This window comes from Coptis chinensis, chromosome 8 (genome assembly GCF_015680905.1).
Source record: "Coptis chinensis isolate HL-2020 chromosome 8, ASM1568090v1, whole genome shotgun sequence".
Lineage (NCBI taxonomy): Eukaryota > Viridiplantae > Streptophyta > Magnoliopsida > Ranunculales > Ranunculaceae > Coptis > Coptis chinensis.
This window is the reverse complement of record NC_141463.1, coordinates 67,995,889-68,013,499: the sequence shown is the minus strand read 5'-3', so window position 1 is coordinate 68,013,499 and position 17,611 is coordinate 67,995,889. Positions and strand designations below refer to the sequence as shown.

The window sequence follows — 17,611 nt, the reverse complement described above, 5'->3', positions numbered from 1 at the left end:
AGAAGGGACATACGGGAGAGGAAGCCATACCATGAGTTGGAACAGACGCCTCTTAGTAGACCTTTAGAGGAAATCTTGCCTCTAATTAAGGGGAACCAGTATTATGAGGGGCCGCGAAGTATCCCACGGGAGATAGAAGGGAAACCATTCTGCGAGTATCATCAAGTCAGAAACCATGCTACAAATGAGTGTTACGCCTTGAAATGGCTAGTAGAAAGGATGATTGAAAAAGGAATGCTCAGAGAGTTTGTCGCCGAAGTACACCAAGCTGAGAGAGTGCCAGCCCCGGCTAGAATTTTGGGTACCATCAATGTCATTTTCAGTGGACAGATGCTTTGAGTAGGAATACACACAGGGATAAGATAAGAAGGGCAGCAAGTCTACAACAGGTGAGTGAGGTAGTGAGCATACCGCGGTTAGTGAATGGAGCCGCGATGATAGACGGGAGCATAATGTTCACCCCGAAGGATTTAGAGTTGGTAATTTTGCCGCATGAGGATGCCTTGGTAATTACCATAGCAATGGGGAATTACCTGGTTCGAAGGGTGTTGATAGACTGCGCCAGTTCAGTGGATTTGTTATTCAAATGGGCCATGGAGGAGATGAACATCGACCGAAACCAGTTGAAGGCTCCGCAGACCAATCTGTATGGGTTCAACGGCAGTATGACAGAGCTCGTTGGGGAGTTAACGCTCCCTGTGACAGCAGGTCCGGTGACTGTATTCACTAGGTTCATGGTGGTGGACACTGGTTCACAATATAATGCGATTTTAGGGAGAAAATGGATTCATGAAATGAAGGCCATTCCATCAACGTATTACCAGGTGATCCGCTTTCCCACGAAGGGTGGAACATATGAAATCAAGGGGGATCAAGTAGCCGCGCAGAGTATACAGTAGGTAACTACAAAGAGTTTGGTCCGCGGAACAAAAGGAGCCGTCTGAGAAAGCGGGGAGGAGGAGCCCTTCGCGGACTATATGTCCGAATCAACTTGGGGGCAAGCTGAGTTGCCCCTCCAGGCTTCACAGCCGTCTGAGAAAGCGGGGGGGAGGAGCCCTTCGCGGACTATATGTCCGAATCAACTTGGGGGCAAGCTGAGTTGCCCCTCCAGGCTTCACAGCCGTCTGAGAAAGCGGGGGGGAGGAGCCCTTCGCGGACTATATGTCCGAATCAATTTGGGGGCAAGCTGAGTTGCCCCTCCAGGCTTCACAGCCATCAGAGAAACAAGGGGGAAGAAGCCCTTTGCGGACTATACGTCTAAATCAACAAGATTGCACGAATCAGTGTTCCATTAGGCATAACAGCTGAATACAAACACTCATATCGATGCACCTACTGCATATTTCGAATCCAAGTCAACTGAGAATAAAATTAACAGAGATATATACAATGGAAATTGGACTTGGTAGAAAAGAGGGGAACTCTAGATTGCAAAGTGATCAACATTAAAGACCTGCTGGCCATTCCCAGAAACCAAGTAAAAGAGATGTTACAATCAAGTACTGTCAAAGTGGGAATCACAAAACCTCAAAAGTACAAGGGGGAACATTTTAAGTACAAAACATAAATTCACTAGGACAAAAGATGAATTTCCAAGAAATTACTGAGGCCCTTCGCTCACAGTCTGGTGAGAAGGCACTAATTCCACTTCACCGGCAGGAGGAGGGGGAATATCCACGACGATGGGAGCAGGCATCACTGGATTAACGGCTTCAGTTGGGGATGGGACCGGTAAAGGAGTTGAAACAGATGCAACGGTTGGAGGGCGCTATTTTTGAGGATCCTGAACTTCGCATCAAGAAGGAGGACGACCGCCAGAGATTCTTCTTCGAGTCGTTGTTTAAGTTCAAGGGCTAATCTTCTTCTCGGCTAGGCTACGAAAATGATCTGCGGCCTCTTGCACAGCTTTATCTACTGCGACCTAAGTGGCGACCTTAGCTGCCTCTTTTTGGCTCTCCAGTTTGGATGTAACACCCGAAACATAGTCACGGTGCTGATCTTGGGCCACCTGAAGCGCCTTTTGGGCCTTCACGGCCACAATTCAAAGAGCATCGCGATCCTTCTCCAACGCAGCTAGCATATTTGGCCTTCGAGCCTTCAGGTCCTTCAATCTCCTGCTTCATGGTCTCCATAGAGTCCAGCGTGTTGGTCAAGCCACGGATCACATAACCAATATCCAAACTCAGCTGAAAAGAATCACGGGTTATCAAAGTGTTAAAAAAAAATAGAAGAAGGTGCAAGAGACAGAATAATACCTTTTCCCAACCGTGGTATATGGATGTTCTATGAGACGCGAAACTGCCAAAATCACCATATGCTTGATCTTTGGGCAGATGAGAGCTGAAGAAAAGAGAGGCTGCGACGGAAGGATTGTCCAGGGCCGAGTCGCGTATAGTTATTTCGCGATCTCTAGCCCTGAAATGAGGTCGCCATATTTCAGGTGCACCAGGTGGCACTGACCCAGATGGCTGGGAATCTTTAGAAGGGCGGCGAAAGCGTGGCCAGTGGCGCGGCGGGCAGACGGCGGCCAGCCTTCAGTTGGGTTAGGCCGCAGTCCTAGCCTTTTTAGCAGGAGGGCTCTTAGCGGCAACTTCAACGGGTTCATCCTCGTCAGAGTCACTTTCCCACAATTTGAGTTTGGAAGAGGCCATGGCAGCTTCTTGAACAGGGGAGGAGGGTTGATCAAAATCATCTTCCCAATCTGCTGCAGCAGAGTAGGAAGAGGGGGCGGTATATGGAGCAGGGGGATGGGCCTTGGACGCAGCGGCAAAACGTTGGGCAACGGCTCTGGAGTGCGATATCTTGTTAGTATACTTAAAAGATTTGTAGGCCTTTCTCTTTGGGCGAGGAGAGGGTTTGGGGAGTCTCTCTTTGGGAGGGGCTGGGCGATAAAGTGGACCTTGATACGGACCAATATTTTTCAACGAAGGATCAAGGAGAAGAGGATGCCCCTTTTCTGGATCTATGCCGAGGACTTCACTCTGGGCACTTCCCAAGTCGCGGAGTTTTTGAAAAATAGCTGAGGAGACACCGTTGTAAAGTTTGGATCGCGAATCTGGGCTCCAACCTGTGGTACAAAAGAAAGACAAGTTAAAAGTAAAGTTAGGAACGAGCACTGCGAATCAAAAAGTTTGACGTACCACTAGTAAGGAAACTGAGATGCCTTAGAGAAACGTCAGAGAGAAGATCCACGGATAGAAAACTACCGGACACATATAATGGATAATAATGCCACACTTTATCAGAGGTAGTAAGGTGGAGGACAAAGGACTTCTTTTGCGGGCGGGTACAGAAAGACTGATATCCTACACTACCAAATTTGGTGCTCTTCTTTATATAATAGTGAGCTATCATATCGCAGAGTTGGATTTTGGGAGAATTGGTTTTGTTGTAATGGTCTGCGGCATATAAGATACGCCAAAAGTTACCGATGCCTTGGCAGGGGGGATGTTGAAGTGGTTACATACCTCGACATCAAGGAGAGTTAAGGGAAATCGCAGTTTCCGCCGCTATCCGACCAACAGTTGCAATGAGACAACCACACCGCTTGGAACTAGATCGGAAATGGAGAGGCGCGTGCACGCGTGCTCAAGGATCACGTTGGCGCGGGATGCCATAAGCGGCTTTAATCGTGATCTAAGTTGGGCCTACTGGCGATATGATGGGGAGGCAGAGTGGCTTTCCTTCCCCGAGGTGGAAGGTTCCGCGACAGGGGCTAGCAGAGCCCGCCCGGTCGTGGAGTCGATTGGTCTCATGTGGTGACCGCTAGATCCGAGCAGAGGACTCCGATCCATCGCCTCCGGGTAGCCGAGGAACTTCGCCCGATTCGGACTCGGACATGACAAAATTGAACAATGGAGAAGCCCTAATCGAAGAACAATGGAGAAAATAGGCTACGAAGGAAGAGAAATGGGAACAGATAAAACGAGGAAGAATAATCGGAACAATGACAAGAACTAAGGGGAGGAAGACAAACCTGAGGAGTAAAGTGGCAAAGAGCAATGAAAGAGAAGCTCGAACCTTGAATAATCGAAGACCCACTGAAGATGAAGAACAAGAAGAAAGGTAGAAGAAACTGGAAGAAAAGGAAAATGGGAAGGTTTAGAGACGAGTTTATGGGTTTTGAAGGAAGAGAGATGTTTGGGCGGGACACTAATCGACAGGGGCAAAAGGGTCATTTTATTTAGGAAAAGAACCAGGAAAAAAGGGACACGTGGGGCATTGAAAAGTGGAAAAGCAGGCTCGATATACGTGAGCCGAAATGACAGGTTCGATACGCGTGCGGATCGGACATCGAGATGTAATGATAGCGCACGTGCCACAGATGTAAAAGAAAGGGGGAGATTTATCTCGGTCTCGTAGTTTATCCGCGGACTTAGAACGATATCGCGGAACATCAAACGGGACCGAGAGGGGCATCTGTATAGGACGTATTCATGACACATGGGGTTATAGGTAGCAAGTGGGTCGTATGCCGAATAGCGAAGAAGAGACCTAATGTAGCGGATCATGTCCGCGAATAATAACCGCCGAACCGCCTCAGAATCGCCCGGAAAAAGAGTGGGAGCGTCGGATCAAGCCCGCGGAACAGAGATGTACCGCGGAACCTAGAAAGGCATAAGTTTCAGTGAAATATCGGGGCCTAAAGGAATGTGGATAAAGGAAAGAAGTAGCAGGAGTACAGTAGCCAAGACACAATACCTAAAGAGACGGTTGGACAAGTGGCAGACGTGGGACACAAAAAGAGATCATAGAGAGCAGTTAGAGAGGATGGAGCGGTTGGAGAAAGAGAGCAGTTATGGGATATATAAAGAGGAGGAGAAAGAAAAGAAAGGAAGGAAAGAAAAGAAAGGAAGGAAAAGAGAGAGGGAGAGAGAGAATACCAAAGTGATATAGTAATTTTAGAGGTTGTAAAATCTGATCATACAAATATCTTCCATTTTCAAAGGAATTATACAAAATGCAATAATGTGTTCGCGACAATCTTTAAATATGGGGTGAGAGATAACTTTTGATTTTAAAATGTCAGAACTTTTGATCCACAATCTTTACAGAAATTTTCAAATGCATGCGGGTCGCGAGACATTGTTTTACGAGCAAATTTGAACTAGGGTAGAAGGCGTGGCCCATGGCCTTTGTTAGCGAGGTCGAAGGTCTGCTTATGCATTGTTTGGGCCAGAGGTTCGGGCGGGTGCTAAAAGAAGGAACTGAATCATGCGCCAAAAGCTGGCGTGAACATTTCTTCATACTTCATACACAAACCATACTTCAAAATATTTGGGTATGACGAGGAATCGAGTCTAATCGTATTCCTTCTAGTTGGAACCTGAACAGAGTCTATTGCGCTCGCGTTAAGTATTTGCAGTTGCAGCGGCGTTAATTTCCTTCAAAATACTCCCTATGTCTTCATTTGATTCCAAATTTCAAATCCAACCAAACCAAGATCTCTTTCGTCACTTTGGTAAAATCGGATTCCAAAATGTCCCTGGAAATGTGTATGGACCAAATGGAAAGACTACTTAATAGGAAAAAAGGCAAATGGAAAGAAGCTTCAGTCGGTAACAGAAATGAGGGTGCTCGCAAAAACCTTTATCTAATATATATGCAGTACAGAGAATGCAACGGTCCTTCATCTAATAGACAGTACAGTGATGTGGGATTCAAACTTGACAGACTTACCAGTTGTTTTCTTTAAGTAGATACAGAACACTAGAGCTACGGGTTTCTGAGCAACAACTACCAATGTTGTTGTCACAAATAAATTACACTATAAGAAGAACTTAGATATTAGCACCCTTTCCTTCAAAACAATAAGACTCTTCCAGTGAGCAACTGTCTGTAGAATCAGCTTCCAGAATACCAATCGCAAAGTTCTCCTTTAGCTCGATGCAACTGGTTTTGCAACAGGCAACAGCCTGCTTGACGGCTTCTGCATATGTCCTATGCTGATATGTGAGAGTCGACTCCAAAAGATCCCAAAGTGATGTCTTTGGGTTCCAACCTACACCATAGTCCAGACGGTAATTATTTCTTTCTTATGTCATTTAACAGTAAACAAACGAACAGTTTAAGAATTAAGAACAGTAGGTAATACCAAGTTGTTTATTGATTCTGGTCATATCTGGAATTCGCTTGTCACTGTCATCGTACCCTTCACCATAGAACTCTTTAGAGCTTACATCGATTGTAGGTACTTCCAATGCAGGCCCACCACTTACCTTTGAGTATACCTGAAAGATGCATCAAGTTATATTCAACTTAAGGAGAGTTAAAATGGATAGGCTTATATAGCCGGAGTGCTCAACTAAGAAGATGAATTAAAAGCTGTTTTTCGCATACCTCTGTCATCATTTCTGCAAGTTGTTTTACTGTAACTTCATTGTCGGGATTTCCTACATTGAAAATGTGGCCATTGGCTCTAGCAGGGTTTTCCTGATAATTACCAGTTATCAATAAATGTAAACAGGAACGCAATGGCCAAAAAAAGAAAAATTAAATGAACATATAACAAAATCTGGGTGGAAAAGGAAGGTAGTTAACATACAATCATCAAAAGAACAGCTTCAATAGCATCCTTGATATACACAAATGTTCTCTGAGATTGACCACCATCTACAAGCTTGAGTGGTTCAGCACGTAGAAGATTCTGCAAATGAAAAGTGACTTCAATTCAGAGACTATCAGAACATTGAAAAATCTGTCCTCAGAGATGAAATAAAAGGTCACCTACATTGCTGAAGCAAGCTAGCACCCTCGGAACACCCTCACTAGGACCATCAATGCCAGGGATAAAGTCCATCCTTGGACCAATCCAGTTGAAAGGTCTCACAATGGTGAATTCAAGGCCATTTTCCGCACCCTCAGCTGTAGTCAGTTAAAATCAGCTCACAGCCAACATTTAAGAAACTTAAAATAACTCAATGAACATGACCACTGACCATAGACCAGCCTCTCAATTAGTTGCTTTGCACATGCATAGGACCACCTTTGCTTCTCAATGGAGCCAAAGATGCAAGGGGAGGCATCTTCTTTTAGTACATAGAACTCAGGATCCTATTTCAGTATAACACAACAACAATTAGATCTCATAAATGACAGGTATAACATTTCAGAACATTAGAAATCAAGCAGTTAAGCAAACATTAATATGTACACTCCAAATATGTGTTCCTTTCCAGCTTAAAACAATTAAAAAGAAAAGGTAGAACCTGCAAAACGTCCAAATAGCATAAAGACTCAGCAATTTACTTAAGCACACCCCGATATGATTTGCAAGTAGCTTGTTTCATATAGATGACTTGACCCTTTTTTTACTTCTTAATTTCTTATATGTTACTTTTATTCTTTATGTTGAATGAATTGGAAAACCACACTTGGCACAAACCAACAGATTGCGGGGAAAAATGATGGAACACTATCAATAAACATATTTTAAGGACGTCTGTTAGTTATAAATACCATCAGAAGTTGATAACTGGTGGTAACAAAGTTTTTGTAGAACTTCTAAAAAATACCATCAGAAGCTAACATATCACATATCAAAGGCACATCATTCTTTGATCCTTTACTAAAGACTTTGTCACAGACTCACTGTGAAAGAATTCAAAATAACGGAAAGAAGACTAACAGAAGATATCTAATTAATTATCATATAGAAAACACCATACCAGGCGCATGTTGATCGAAAAAAACACCCCCAAAAAGTTAAAAGAAAAAGGAAAGAAAAGAAAAAAGAATTATCTTCAGTATCAATTGCCTCATCCTATTAGAGGTTCAAAGTGAATCCTTTGTTCACTAAAAGCAATTTGCCACCATAATGTCATACGCAAATGGTACACCCATAACATGAAGACCAAGACACTGAACATTTAAATTTCTAATATACCAATAAATTAAATTAAATAAACAAGTGAAAGCATATGCCAAATATTTACTCATATTTGTTATTCATGTCGTCTCCTTAATTCCTTTGAAATTCTTAAAAAACATTGCACGATATTTCCTTCTAATTTAAAGAGCAGATACAACCACAAGTAAGAAATCCAACATAAAGGAAGTCTAGAAAGCCCTCAAGAACTCGAAACTCAATTGAGTAAGAAATGTTCAACCTAATTTAACATAGAAAAGTGAGTCATGCAATATCCTATTCATATTTGAGGAAGGTCAATTGCAGTTCACACATCAATTCAAGGAAGAAGGGAAACCTCAAAGCAATGTGGTAAAAAACAATCACATTGAATTTCAAGATCACAAAACGCAAAGTAAATAAAAATGTACCTGTCGCAACGGGTGATCTTTGGGTAGAAAACTTCCAATAGTTTTCCCATAAACTTCACAAGTAGAGAAATGAATAAGCCTCTTATTATTCTCCGAACAATATTTCACCTAAAAAAACAAACCACCCCATGACACACATTCACATCAAATATAAAATCCAAACAAGCCCCATCAATCGAAAACTCACCACGGGTAACGCGTCAATGAAATTACTGTAAATAGTATCCAGTGGACGTGTATTGTAATCAGCAGGTGTACATATAGCAGCAAGATTAATCGTCTTAAAAAGAAAAACAAGGCCAATACTAAAAACAAAGGGTAATAATAATACCAGATCTGCCATTTTAATAAGACCTTCAAGTCTAGAATCATGTTTGATATTGACCCTATGGAAGTGAATTCTGTTAATGTAATTAGCATCTTGTTCTTCTAGAAGGTGTTTGATTTTGCCATTGTAAACATAAACAGCTAATATTCTGTGAGGTGTTTCTGATAATAGTTTTTCACACAAATGTCACCTATCATGCATATTGTTAATGGGCTTATTGTGTTTCCATCAAGATTGCTTCTTGAAGAAGAAGAAGACATTGTTCAACAACGAAGCTCGTGCTGACTGATTATTAGCCCACCGCCACTCTCTATCTGTGATTTTTTGCTTAATCATTTAATAATCACATCATAATAAGAATTTCCTTGTACGCTCGTATGTAACAAAATGAAAATCTGCCGTCAATTTTGAACGTGTTACACATTCCAGTGGCAACAGAGGAGAGAAACAATTCACATTTTATTTGTGTGCACCGACCATTGAAAATTCCAAATATAATAGATGACTCTGAAACCGAAAAAATGTTGTTTCCTAACAGTGCTTAGCTCAAATCTCAACTGGAAATCTCAACTATACAGTGTACTTCAAAATACACTGACATTTTGGTAGGAATTTCAGTAGCGTTTTGTGTAAACTTTCGATTTTCAGTTTTCCATAATTTTTTTGCAGATCCAATTCATAATAGATTAGGGATCTTTGCAGTGTATTATACTGTAAACGGAGAGATTTCAATTAACATGATTGTGATGGAGACAAGCAAGATATTTCATTGGATCCTGTAGTAGCCTGAAGTGGAAAGATTAAGTCCGCGATGTATAGGATAGGAGGCAACATAAGCAAGAACAAAGAGGAGGAGCGAATTAAGACCGCGGAACTCTAGTCCACGGGGTGTCAAGTGTATGGTCGGCAGGAGGGTCATAGGATGATAGGACAGATTGACGGACCAGATGAGATGAAGAACGATATAAAAACGAGAAGATGAGGAGAAAAAGAGAAAACCGCAAGAGAGAAAGAGAGAGCGGAAATAGAAGGAGAGATAAACAGATAAAGAGAGAAGACTGTGTGAGAGAGTGAGTTTTAGTGTTCATACATTTGGCGCCGTCTGTGGGGACCGGAGGAAAACAACTCAGAAATGACACCGAAAAGAGCAGTGGGTAGACCAAAGAAGGTTAGGGTTCATGAGCCGACGCCAGAAGCAGTGATTGAGGAGGGAGAAGGATTAGAAGAAGGGCGAGCAACGGAAGAAACACGCCTGATAAGGAAAGAGATTGAGAGGCTGAGAGAGGAGAACGATGAGCTGCGGAAAAAGAGAGAGCAGACGGAGGAGGAGGCCGGGGAAGAACTAAGCGAGGGGTCCGAAAATGAGGGATCTGAAGATGAGGAGGGGACCAGACCGAATATAGTAGAAAACCCGGTAGCGGGGTTGACAATGGAGCAAGTCCAAGAGATGAAAGACAATGATAGGGAGGCAAACCGGCGGCAGAGGAAGGAGCACGGAGAAGCGGCCAGTCAGGTGGTGGCTGGGTTGAATCGCAACCCGTTAGCAGATGACATATGGGCCTCAGAGGTCCCAAAGCGGTTCGCCCAGCCGAGGTTTGAGAGATATGACGGCAAAGGGGATCCAGCGGAGCACATTCATCATTTTCGGCAACAGATGCCACTATGGCAGGAGGCTAGATATGACGGTTTACAGTGTATGATGTTTTCGGCTAGTCTTAAAGGAGGGGCGTCGGATTGGTATTACCAATTGCCGGCAGGGAGCATCAAGAGTTTCAAGGAGTTGGAGCAGGCGTTCATAGATCACTTCATACATCAGAAAAAGCGAGTGGTGGACATCGCGGCTCTATTCAATGTGTGACAAAGGTCCATGGAATCAGTTAGGGAGTTTCTATGTCGGTTCAAGGTAGAGACCCTGAAAGTTGAAAATCTGGATGAGAGGACAGCGGTGATAGCCTTTGAGAGAGGCTTACACCTGGGGACAGGAGTGCACCAATCCGTGGCCAAGAATGAGATTGCGACACTACATGAGCTGTATCCACGAGTGGAAAAGTATATAAGATATGAAGATTCTATGCAGAAGGATTCCAAGAGAACGGGGAAGGCCGTGTTGTCCTTGGAGAAGGATTGGGAACGTCGGAAAGTGGGGACATCGGAGAAAGAAAGTGGGAGATACCGCGGATATGGAGCACGAGCAGAGGGAAGCCGGGAAGGAATCCGAAGAGGGTACAGAGAGAGGAAGCCATACCGCGAGATAGAACAGACTCCATTGAACAAGCCGCTCAGTGAGATCTTGCCCCTAATAAAGGATCGGCCGAGGTATGAAGGACCGCGAACCATGCCAATGGAGATACCGAAGAAGCCCTTCTGTGCATATCATTAGATAAGGAATCATGAGACGAATGACTGTTACGCTCTAAAATAGTTGGTTCAGAGAATGGTGGAAAAAGGGAGATGGGAGAATTTGTGAGAGACGGTCGGAATGAGGAGCGCATGCCGCCACAGGGAAGGATACTGGGAACCATCAACGTGATTTACAGCGGGGAGGTTATGAGTCATAACGCTCATAGAGACAAGATACGACCGACCGCGAGCATCCAGCAGATTAATGAGAGAACGGATAGGCCTCGGCGAAATGAAACCGACAAATGAAAAAGGATAGAATCGTGTTTAGCGACGCGGACCTAAGAGCAGTAGACTCACCACATGAAGACGCATTGGTCATTACAATGGCAATGGGAAATTACATGGTGAAAAGGGTATTGATTGATTGTGGAAGTGCGGTATAACTGCTGTTCAGAGGTGCTTTGGAGGAAATGGGAGTTAATCCTAAGCAGCTGCGTCCTTCGCGAACTAATTTGTATGGATTTAATGGAAGTATGACCGAACCCATGGGGGAACTCTTACTACCAGTGACAATAGGGCCGGTGACAGTCTTCGCCTGTTTCATGGTGGTGGATTCGGCGTCGCAATATAATGCAATTTTGTGAAGGCGCTGGATTCACGGGATGAAGGCGGTCCCATCAACGTATTATCAGGTAATACGATTCCCCACCCCTACTGGCTTGTATGAGGTCTACGGTGATCAGGTTACGGCAAAAAATAGTCATCGGGGAACCATGAAGAGGCTGATAGGCGGGTCAGAAGGAGAGGCTTCCAATCCTAAGAAGAGGCTGACATAGCAATTACAGTGCACTTCAGGGGAAGAGGAGGGTGAGACAGCGCCGGACCCAAAGACGCTCGATGAGATAGAGGTGGTGAATATTGGGATAGGGGGAAGAGGAGAAGTTCACATCGATAGGATCTAGCTTACCTGAGGAGTTGAGGGGTAAATTGATACAATTTTTGTCAGAAAATAGAAATGTCTTCGCTTGGACAATAGAGGATGTTATTAGGTTGGACCCCGAGTTCGCATGTCATCACTTGCATATGAAAGAGAATGCCAAACCCGTGAGGCAAAAGATGCGCAATATTAGGCCAAAATATGCTGAAGGGATCCGGGAAGAGGTCGCCAGATTGAAAAGGGCGGGAATAATCCAAGAGGTAGAGTTCACGGACTGGTTATCTAATATAGTCGCGGTACCAAAAAAGAATGAGAAAGTGCGTATGTGCGTGGACTTTACGAATGTGAATCTAGAGTGTCCAAATGACAGCTACCCCATGCCGCGAGTAGATGAGTTGGTGGACAGGACGGCCGGGTTCAAGATCTTTTTCCATCATGGACGCGTCGATGGGGTACAATTAGGTCACGATGTATGGGCAAGGGCAACCTTCCAACGGTTGGGTCAAAAAATGTTCGAAAGAAAGATTCATAAGGGAATTGAGATTTATATAGACGACATGGTGGAGAAAAGTATGTCAGAAGAGGAACATATAGAGGGGTTACAAGAAACCTTCGGGATACTACGCAAATACAACTTGAAACTGAACCCAGAGAAGTGTACTTTTGGGGTGACTATAGGAAAGTTTTTGGGGTATATCGTTACTCATAGGGGAATCGAAGCTAACCCCGAGCAGATAAGGTCCTTGATAAAGATGACATCTCCGCAGAATGTGAAGGAAGTATAGCGGTTAGCAGGAAGAGTCGCGGCTCTGAATAGATTAATCTCCAAGTCATCTGACAAGTGCAGACCGCTGTACCGACTGTTAAGGAGCACACCGGATTTTATATTGATCGCGGAATGTGAAGAGGCATTCCAAAAATTGAAAAAATATTTGGGCAAAGCGCCTTTGTTGTCGCGTCCCGAGACCGGGGAGAAGTTGTATTTGTACTTGGGGGCCACGGAGTATGTAGTCAGCTCGGTTCTAGTTCGGGTGGTAGACAAGGTGGAGAAGCCGGTATATTTTTAGAGCAAGACTTTTTAAGATGCAGAGACGCGATATAGTAGAATCGAGAGGTATGCCTTGGCATTGGTATTTTCAACCCTGAAGCTAAAGCCCTATTTTGAAGCACATGTGGTGGTGGTGGTAACGAATTTGCCTCTGAGACAAACAATGAGAACAAAAAAATCTGGTAGAATGTTGAAGTGGGCAGTGATGCTGAGTTTCTATGAGATACATTATCAGATAAGAACCGCGGAGAAGGCGCAGGCGGTGGCTGAATTTCTAGCAGAGTTTCCCGCAGAGGATCCCACGTGGGGGGAGTAGATGATTATGGAGCCGGAGCGGGAGAGCAAGCCAGACCTTCTAGACCCGTGGGATAAGAGGAATGGGTGGAGGGTGTTCGCGGATGGATAGGCTACCGATGCATGCAGCAGCATAGGACTCGTTACACCTGATAATAGCATAATAGAGCAAACCATGAAACTAGGGTTCGCGGCATCTAGCAATGAGGCGGAGTACGAAGTGGTGATCGCCGGATTAAGAATGGACGAGGATTTGGGAGTGAAGGAGCTGACAGTCTATTCTGATTCAAACTTAGTGGTCTGTCAAGTGAACGGAGGGTTCGCCGCTCGATGTCCCAGGATGGCAAGATATTTGGATGTGGTGCGTAGACGAGTTGAGAAGTTCACAAAAATCTGTTTCCTTCACTTGGGCCGGGGAGAGAATAGACACGCCGATGCCCTAGCATATGTAGCAGCTACAATTCCCGGATCGGAGGAGAGAATAATACATGTGGGAAGGTTGGAGAAACCGAGTACCGAGGATGAGATGGAAATTTGTCATGTCACGAAAGAGAAGGAGGGTTGGATGGAGCCTATTAAGGACTTTCTGGCGGGAAATGAAGTCACAAATAAAAGGGAAAGAAGGAGATGGGAGCAGACTTCTCAGAGATACGTTCTACTGGAAGGAGAGTTATATCGGAAAAACTTCAGTGGACCACTTCTAAAATGCTTGGGTTCGCGACTATCCCAGGAGGTGTTGGCAGAATTACACGAGGGAGATTGCGGGAGTCATTCGGCGGGAAGGACAACGACACACCGACTATTGACACAGGGGTATTTCTGGCCCCACATGAAAAGGGATGCTGTGGAATTTGCTAAGAGGTGTGGCAAATGTCAGAGATTTGCACAGTTGATATTCTCCCCTGCTGAATCCCTTCACAATGTCTCAAGTTCGTGGCCTTTCGCTATGTGGGCAATGGATATAGTGGGACCGTTGCCCATGGCCAGTGGTAAAAGGAGGTTCATGCTCGCGGCCACAAATTATTTCACAAAATGGATTGAAGTCGTGCCCCTGCAGCAGGTGAAGGAAACGCAAGTCATCAAGTTTTTATGGGAGAATATCATCTGCAAGTTTGGGTTGCCGTACGCCATCATAGCAGACAATGGAACTCAGTTTACAGGAGCGAAGGTGGCCAGATTCTTGCAAGCCTACAACGTAAGACAGGGGTTCTCGGCCCCTTACAACCCCGAAGGCAACGGACAAGCAGAGTCCTCTAACAAGACCATCATGAACAACCTAAAGAGGAAGTTAGAGGATAAGAAGGGGGGCGTAAGCCGGTGAGCTTAATCATGTATTGTGGGCCTACCGCACCACACCTCGGTCGTCCACCCAAGAGACTCCATTTTCGTTGGCTTATGGGGTGGAGGCCGTGATCCCATTGGAGATGGTGGTAGCTACAACGCGGACAAAGGTCGTGGAGGAGGGTTCAAACTGGAGAATCTTAGCAGCAGATATGAATCTAGCAGAGGAAAGAAGAGACATTGCCTGTATAAGACTGGAGGAGTACCACCGGAGGTTGCAAAGACAGTACAACAGGAGGGTCAAGCCAAGGCAGCTCCAAATAGGTGACCTGGTGCTCCGCCGAGTGACACCTAGTACCAGGAAAGAGAAAGATGGAAAACTGGGTCCAAACTGGGAGGGACCTTATACGGTGGTGGATATCGGAGGGGCGGGCACCTACAAATTGTGGACACAGGACGACAAACTGATAGAGAAGTCGTGGAATGTGAGAATGTTAAAAAAAATTCACACTTGAATGTAATGTAAATCTACTGCCTGAATCTGGGGCTATATGTAAATATATAATGTAACATCACTTTTGAGAAGAAATCATTGTTTATAGAGGTAGGAGTCCAAAATAACTACGAGATGTGAAATGCTAACGAGATCGTGGAGGGATGAGCCATTCGCTAACACAAGGTCAAATTTGGACCTGAGGCAAGGCTAAGCCCCAATGGCTTTCGGAAGCTATGAATCCCGCGGAGCGGGGCGAGAGGCGTGAGTAATATAGGGGGCATAGAGCCTGAAGGTGAAGAGACACAGTGGAGGGGATGAGCCCTTCGCTGATACGAGGCTAGAGATGAGCCAGGGGCAAGAGGCCCCAAGGGACGTGTTGAGAATACAGAACCCACGAAGTGGGATGAGCCCTTCGTAGGGAAGCAAATCGCACATGGGGCATGAAACCCCAGTGTAGAGGGAGCTAGCGGAGGGGAAGAGCCCTTCGTTGACAAGAGTCTAGAGGGAGTTGAAGGCAAGAGGGATTGCCCCATTCGACTCACCGAGGTTATAAAGTCCGCGGAGCGGGAGGAGCCTTTCGCGGATTATAGAGACTAACACCATGTGGGGCATGAGGCCAAACATAGAAAGAAATAACGGGAAGTTGGAGTCCTTCGCAGATATACTCTACCATCGCGAAAACAGCAAAAGGGACGAGCCTATCACCGATACAAGGAATTCGTCGTGGAGCACGGAGGCTAGAGCGCAGTTGAGGGAATATCCAGACTTAGAGGAAAAGACAAAGCAAGGGCTACAGAAAGACAAGAAAGAGGTGAAATCGATGGACAAAAGGTGCAGGATGGCTGAGGCAAATAGCAAAATCAAGAGAGGAAGAGATGACAAACATGCTGAACAAAATCAAACTTCACAGAAAAGAGATTAATATTCAAACATAAACCTAAACATACATACGGATGGGAACATCCGTTAACATTCAAACATAAACAGAAGCTAGAAAACAAGTGTAATGTAATAAGTGGCTCAGATGGGACAAAGGGAATTATCACAACCAAATACAAAAGACAAAGAGTACTTCTATTGCTTCTCAGATGGGGAGTCAGTGGCAAGTAGGACATTAGAAACTTCTTCAGGGGGTGCGGTGGTGAGGGCTGCAGTAACATTCTCTGGGGTCTCAGTGTGGGTCTCTTTGGTAGCCGCGGCGGGGAGGGAGTTCTCTTCATGCACCGGGGAGCGGGGAAGTGTCTCGGTGGCGGTCACTTTTCCATGGGTGTCTTCGGAGGGGGCTGCAACTGTGGTGTAAGGCTTTTCAGGTAGAAGTCGTCCTTCTTGGGTGAGTCGGGCAAGCTCCTCTTGGATCTTCTTGGTTACCCGTTTGTCAGCAAGAGTCTTGAAGCGTTCGCGTAGAGTAGCCAGGTCGTCTTGGTGTTCTTGGCGGTAGAAGCGGCGGTAGCTTCTTTGACGACGAGGGAGTCGACGGCAGCTTGGTGTTGTCGGGCTAATTCAGATAGGTTGAGCTGCTGATGTTCAAGGAGCATTTCCTGCTGACTACTAAGGCGGTCATTCACCGAATCCATGTAGGCCTGATAAGATGACTCCGTGGAATGCAGTTCGTCCTGGGCCTTGAGTTTGGCCATGTTAGCAGCGGCTAATTCGGATTGAAGCCCTGCATGGGCGACCTTTAGTCCACAAGGGTCGTTGACCTCTTTCTCCAAGGCAGCCAATTTGTTCTTGGTGTTGAGAAGACCGCGGATCATGAAAGAAATGTCCAAGCTCACCTGGAGACAGAAATAGAGAGAGTAAAAAAAAAATGATGAGAGGATGGAGCGTACCCGTTCCCAGTTAGTATAAAAGGAAGTGCGGTGGGTATATCAAATGAACCCCCATCAGCGTAGGCAATGTCCTTGGGCAGGTGGGAGTTGTAAAACAGGGAAGAGGCTACCGCCGCATTGTCTAGGGCGGAGTCAGCGGTGGATACTCGGCGGTTGCGCACGTTGAAGATGAGGCATAAATCTTCCGCGGGGCCAAAGTCGAAACAGAAACGGTGGAATCGGTTCCTTGCCGGTGGCGGCCAGCAGGGGAAGAGACTGCAGAGGGAAGTGAAGAGTTGAGGGGGGCAGGTGCTTCAGATACAAAGGTCCGCGGAACGACAGGGACGGACTCTTCAGAGGTTGAGGTCCGCTGCCTCTTGGACGGGGGCATTTCAGCAGGAGCCCTCATCTCGGTCGGGGAAACTTCAGTCACTTCATCTTCCTCAAAGTCACTGTCAAAAAGTTTTTGCTTACGAACATCCATGTCGTCGGTAGGGGAGGTGGGGGAGGTATACTGGTCGTCCCAGTTGGAAATGGAGCGATAGGAGCGAGGGGATGTCTTCGGGTGCGGAGGTGGCAGGAGAGTCACGAGATCTAAGGGGTTGAGAGGAGGTGTGAGGATGACGGCGGTGGGAGGACGAGACGCGGGATCTTTTCCGGGTGGGGGGAGATGCTCTGGGTTTCCGCTCTTTGGGAGAAGGAGGACGGTAGAAGGGAGCTGAGAAACCACGGAAAGTGTGCAGACTGGGGACTTGTAATAAGGGGGTAGCGGTTGTAGGATTGATGCCTAAGTAACTGG

At 45.6% G+C, this 17,611-nt stretch overlaps 2 protein-coding genes across 5 annotated transcripts; one reads left to right on the top strand and one right to left on the bottom strand.

Annotated features, from left to right (window-relative positions):
- Nucleotides 1-434: 434 nt before the first annotated feature.
- LOC147482606 (uncharacterized) lies at nucleotides 435-899 on the top strand. Its single transcript, XM_086579359.1, has one exon. The coding sequence runs from the start codon at nucleotides 435-437 to the stop codon at nucleotides 897-899; it is 465 nt and encodes a 154-aa protein (XP_086435485.1).
- A 4,675-nt stretch (nucleotides 900-5,574) lies between these two features.
- On the bottom strand, nucleotides 5,575-9,285 carry LOC147482605 (UDP-D-apiose/UDP-D-xylose synthase 2-like). Of its 4 annotated transcripts, none has more exons than XM_086576700.1 (9): nucleotides 8,609-9,114; nucleotides 8,465-8,489; nucleotides 8,278-8,385; nucleotides 6,939-7,053; nucleotides 6,731-6,864; nucleotides 6,545-6,646; nucleotides 6,340-6,432; nucleotides 6,095-6,230; nucleotides 5,575-6,001 (listed from the first exon to the last, which is right to left on the bottom strand). In XM_086576700.1, exons 1-9 carry the CDS (start codon nucleotides 8,695-8,697, stop codon nucleotides 5,781-5,783), a joined length of 1,023 nt encoding a protein of 340 aa, XP_086432826.1. In that variant the 5' UTR covers nucleotides 8,698-9,114; the 3' UTR covers nucleotides 5,575-5,780. The 4 variants fall into 4 exon arrangements, with proteins under 4 accessions (XP_086432826.1, XP_086432823.1, XP_086432825.1 ...); XM_086576697.1 differs by having other exon boundaries at nucleotides 8,465-8,557; nucleotides 8,609-8,995; XM_086576699.1 differs by having other exon boundaries at nucleotides 8,465-9,285.
- Between the last annotated feature and the right edge of the window lie 8,326 nt (nucleotides 9,286-17,611).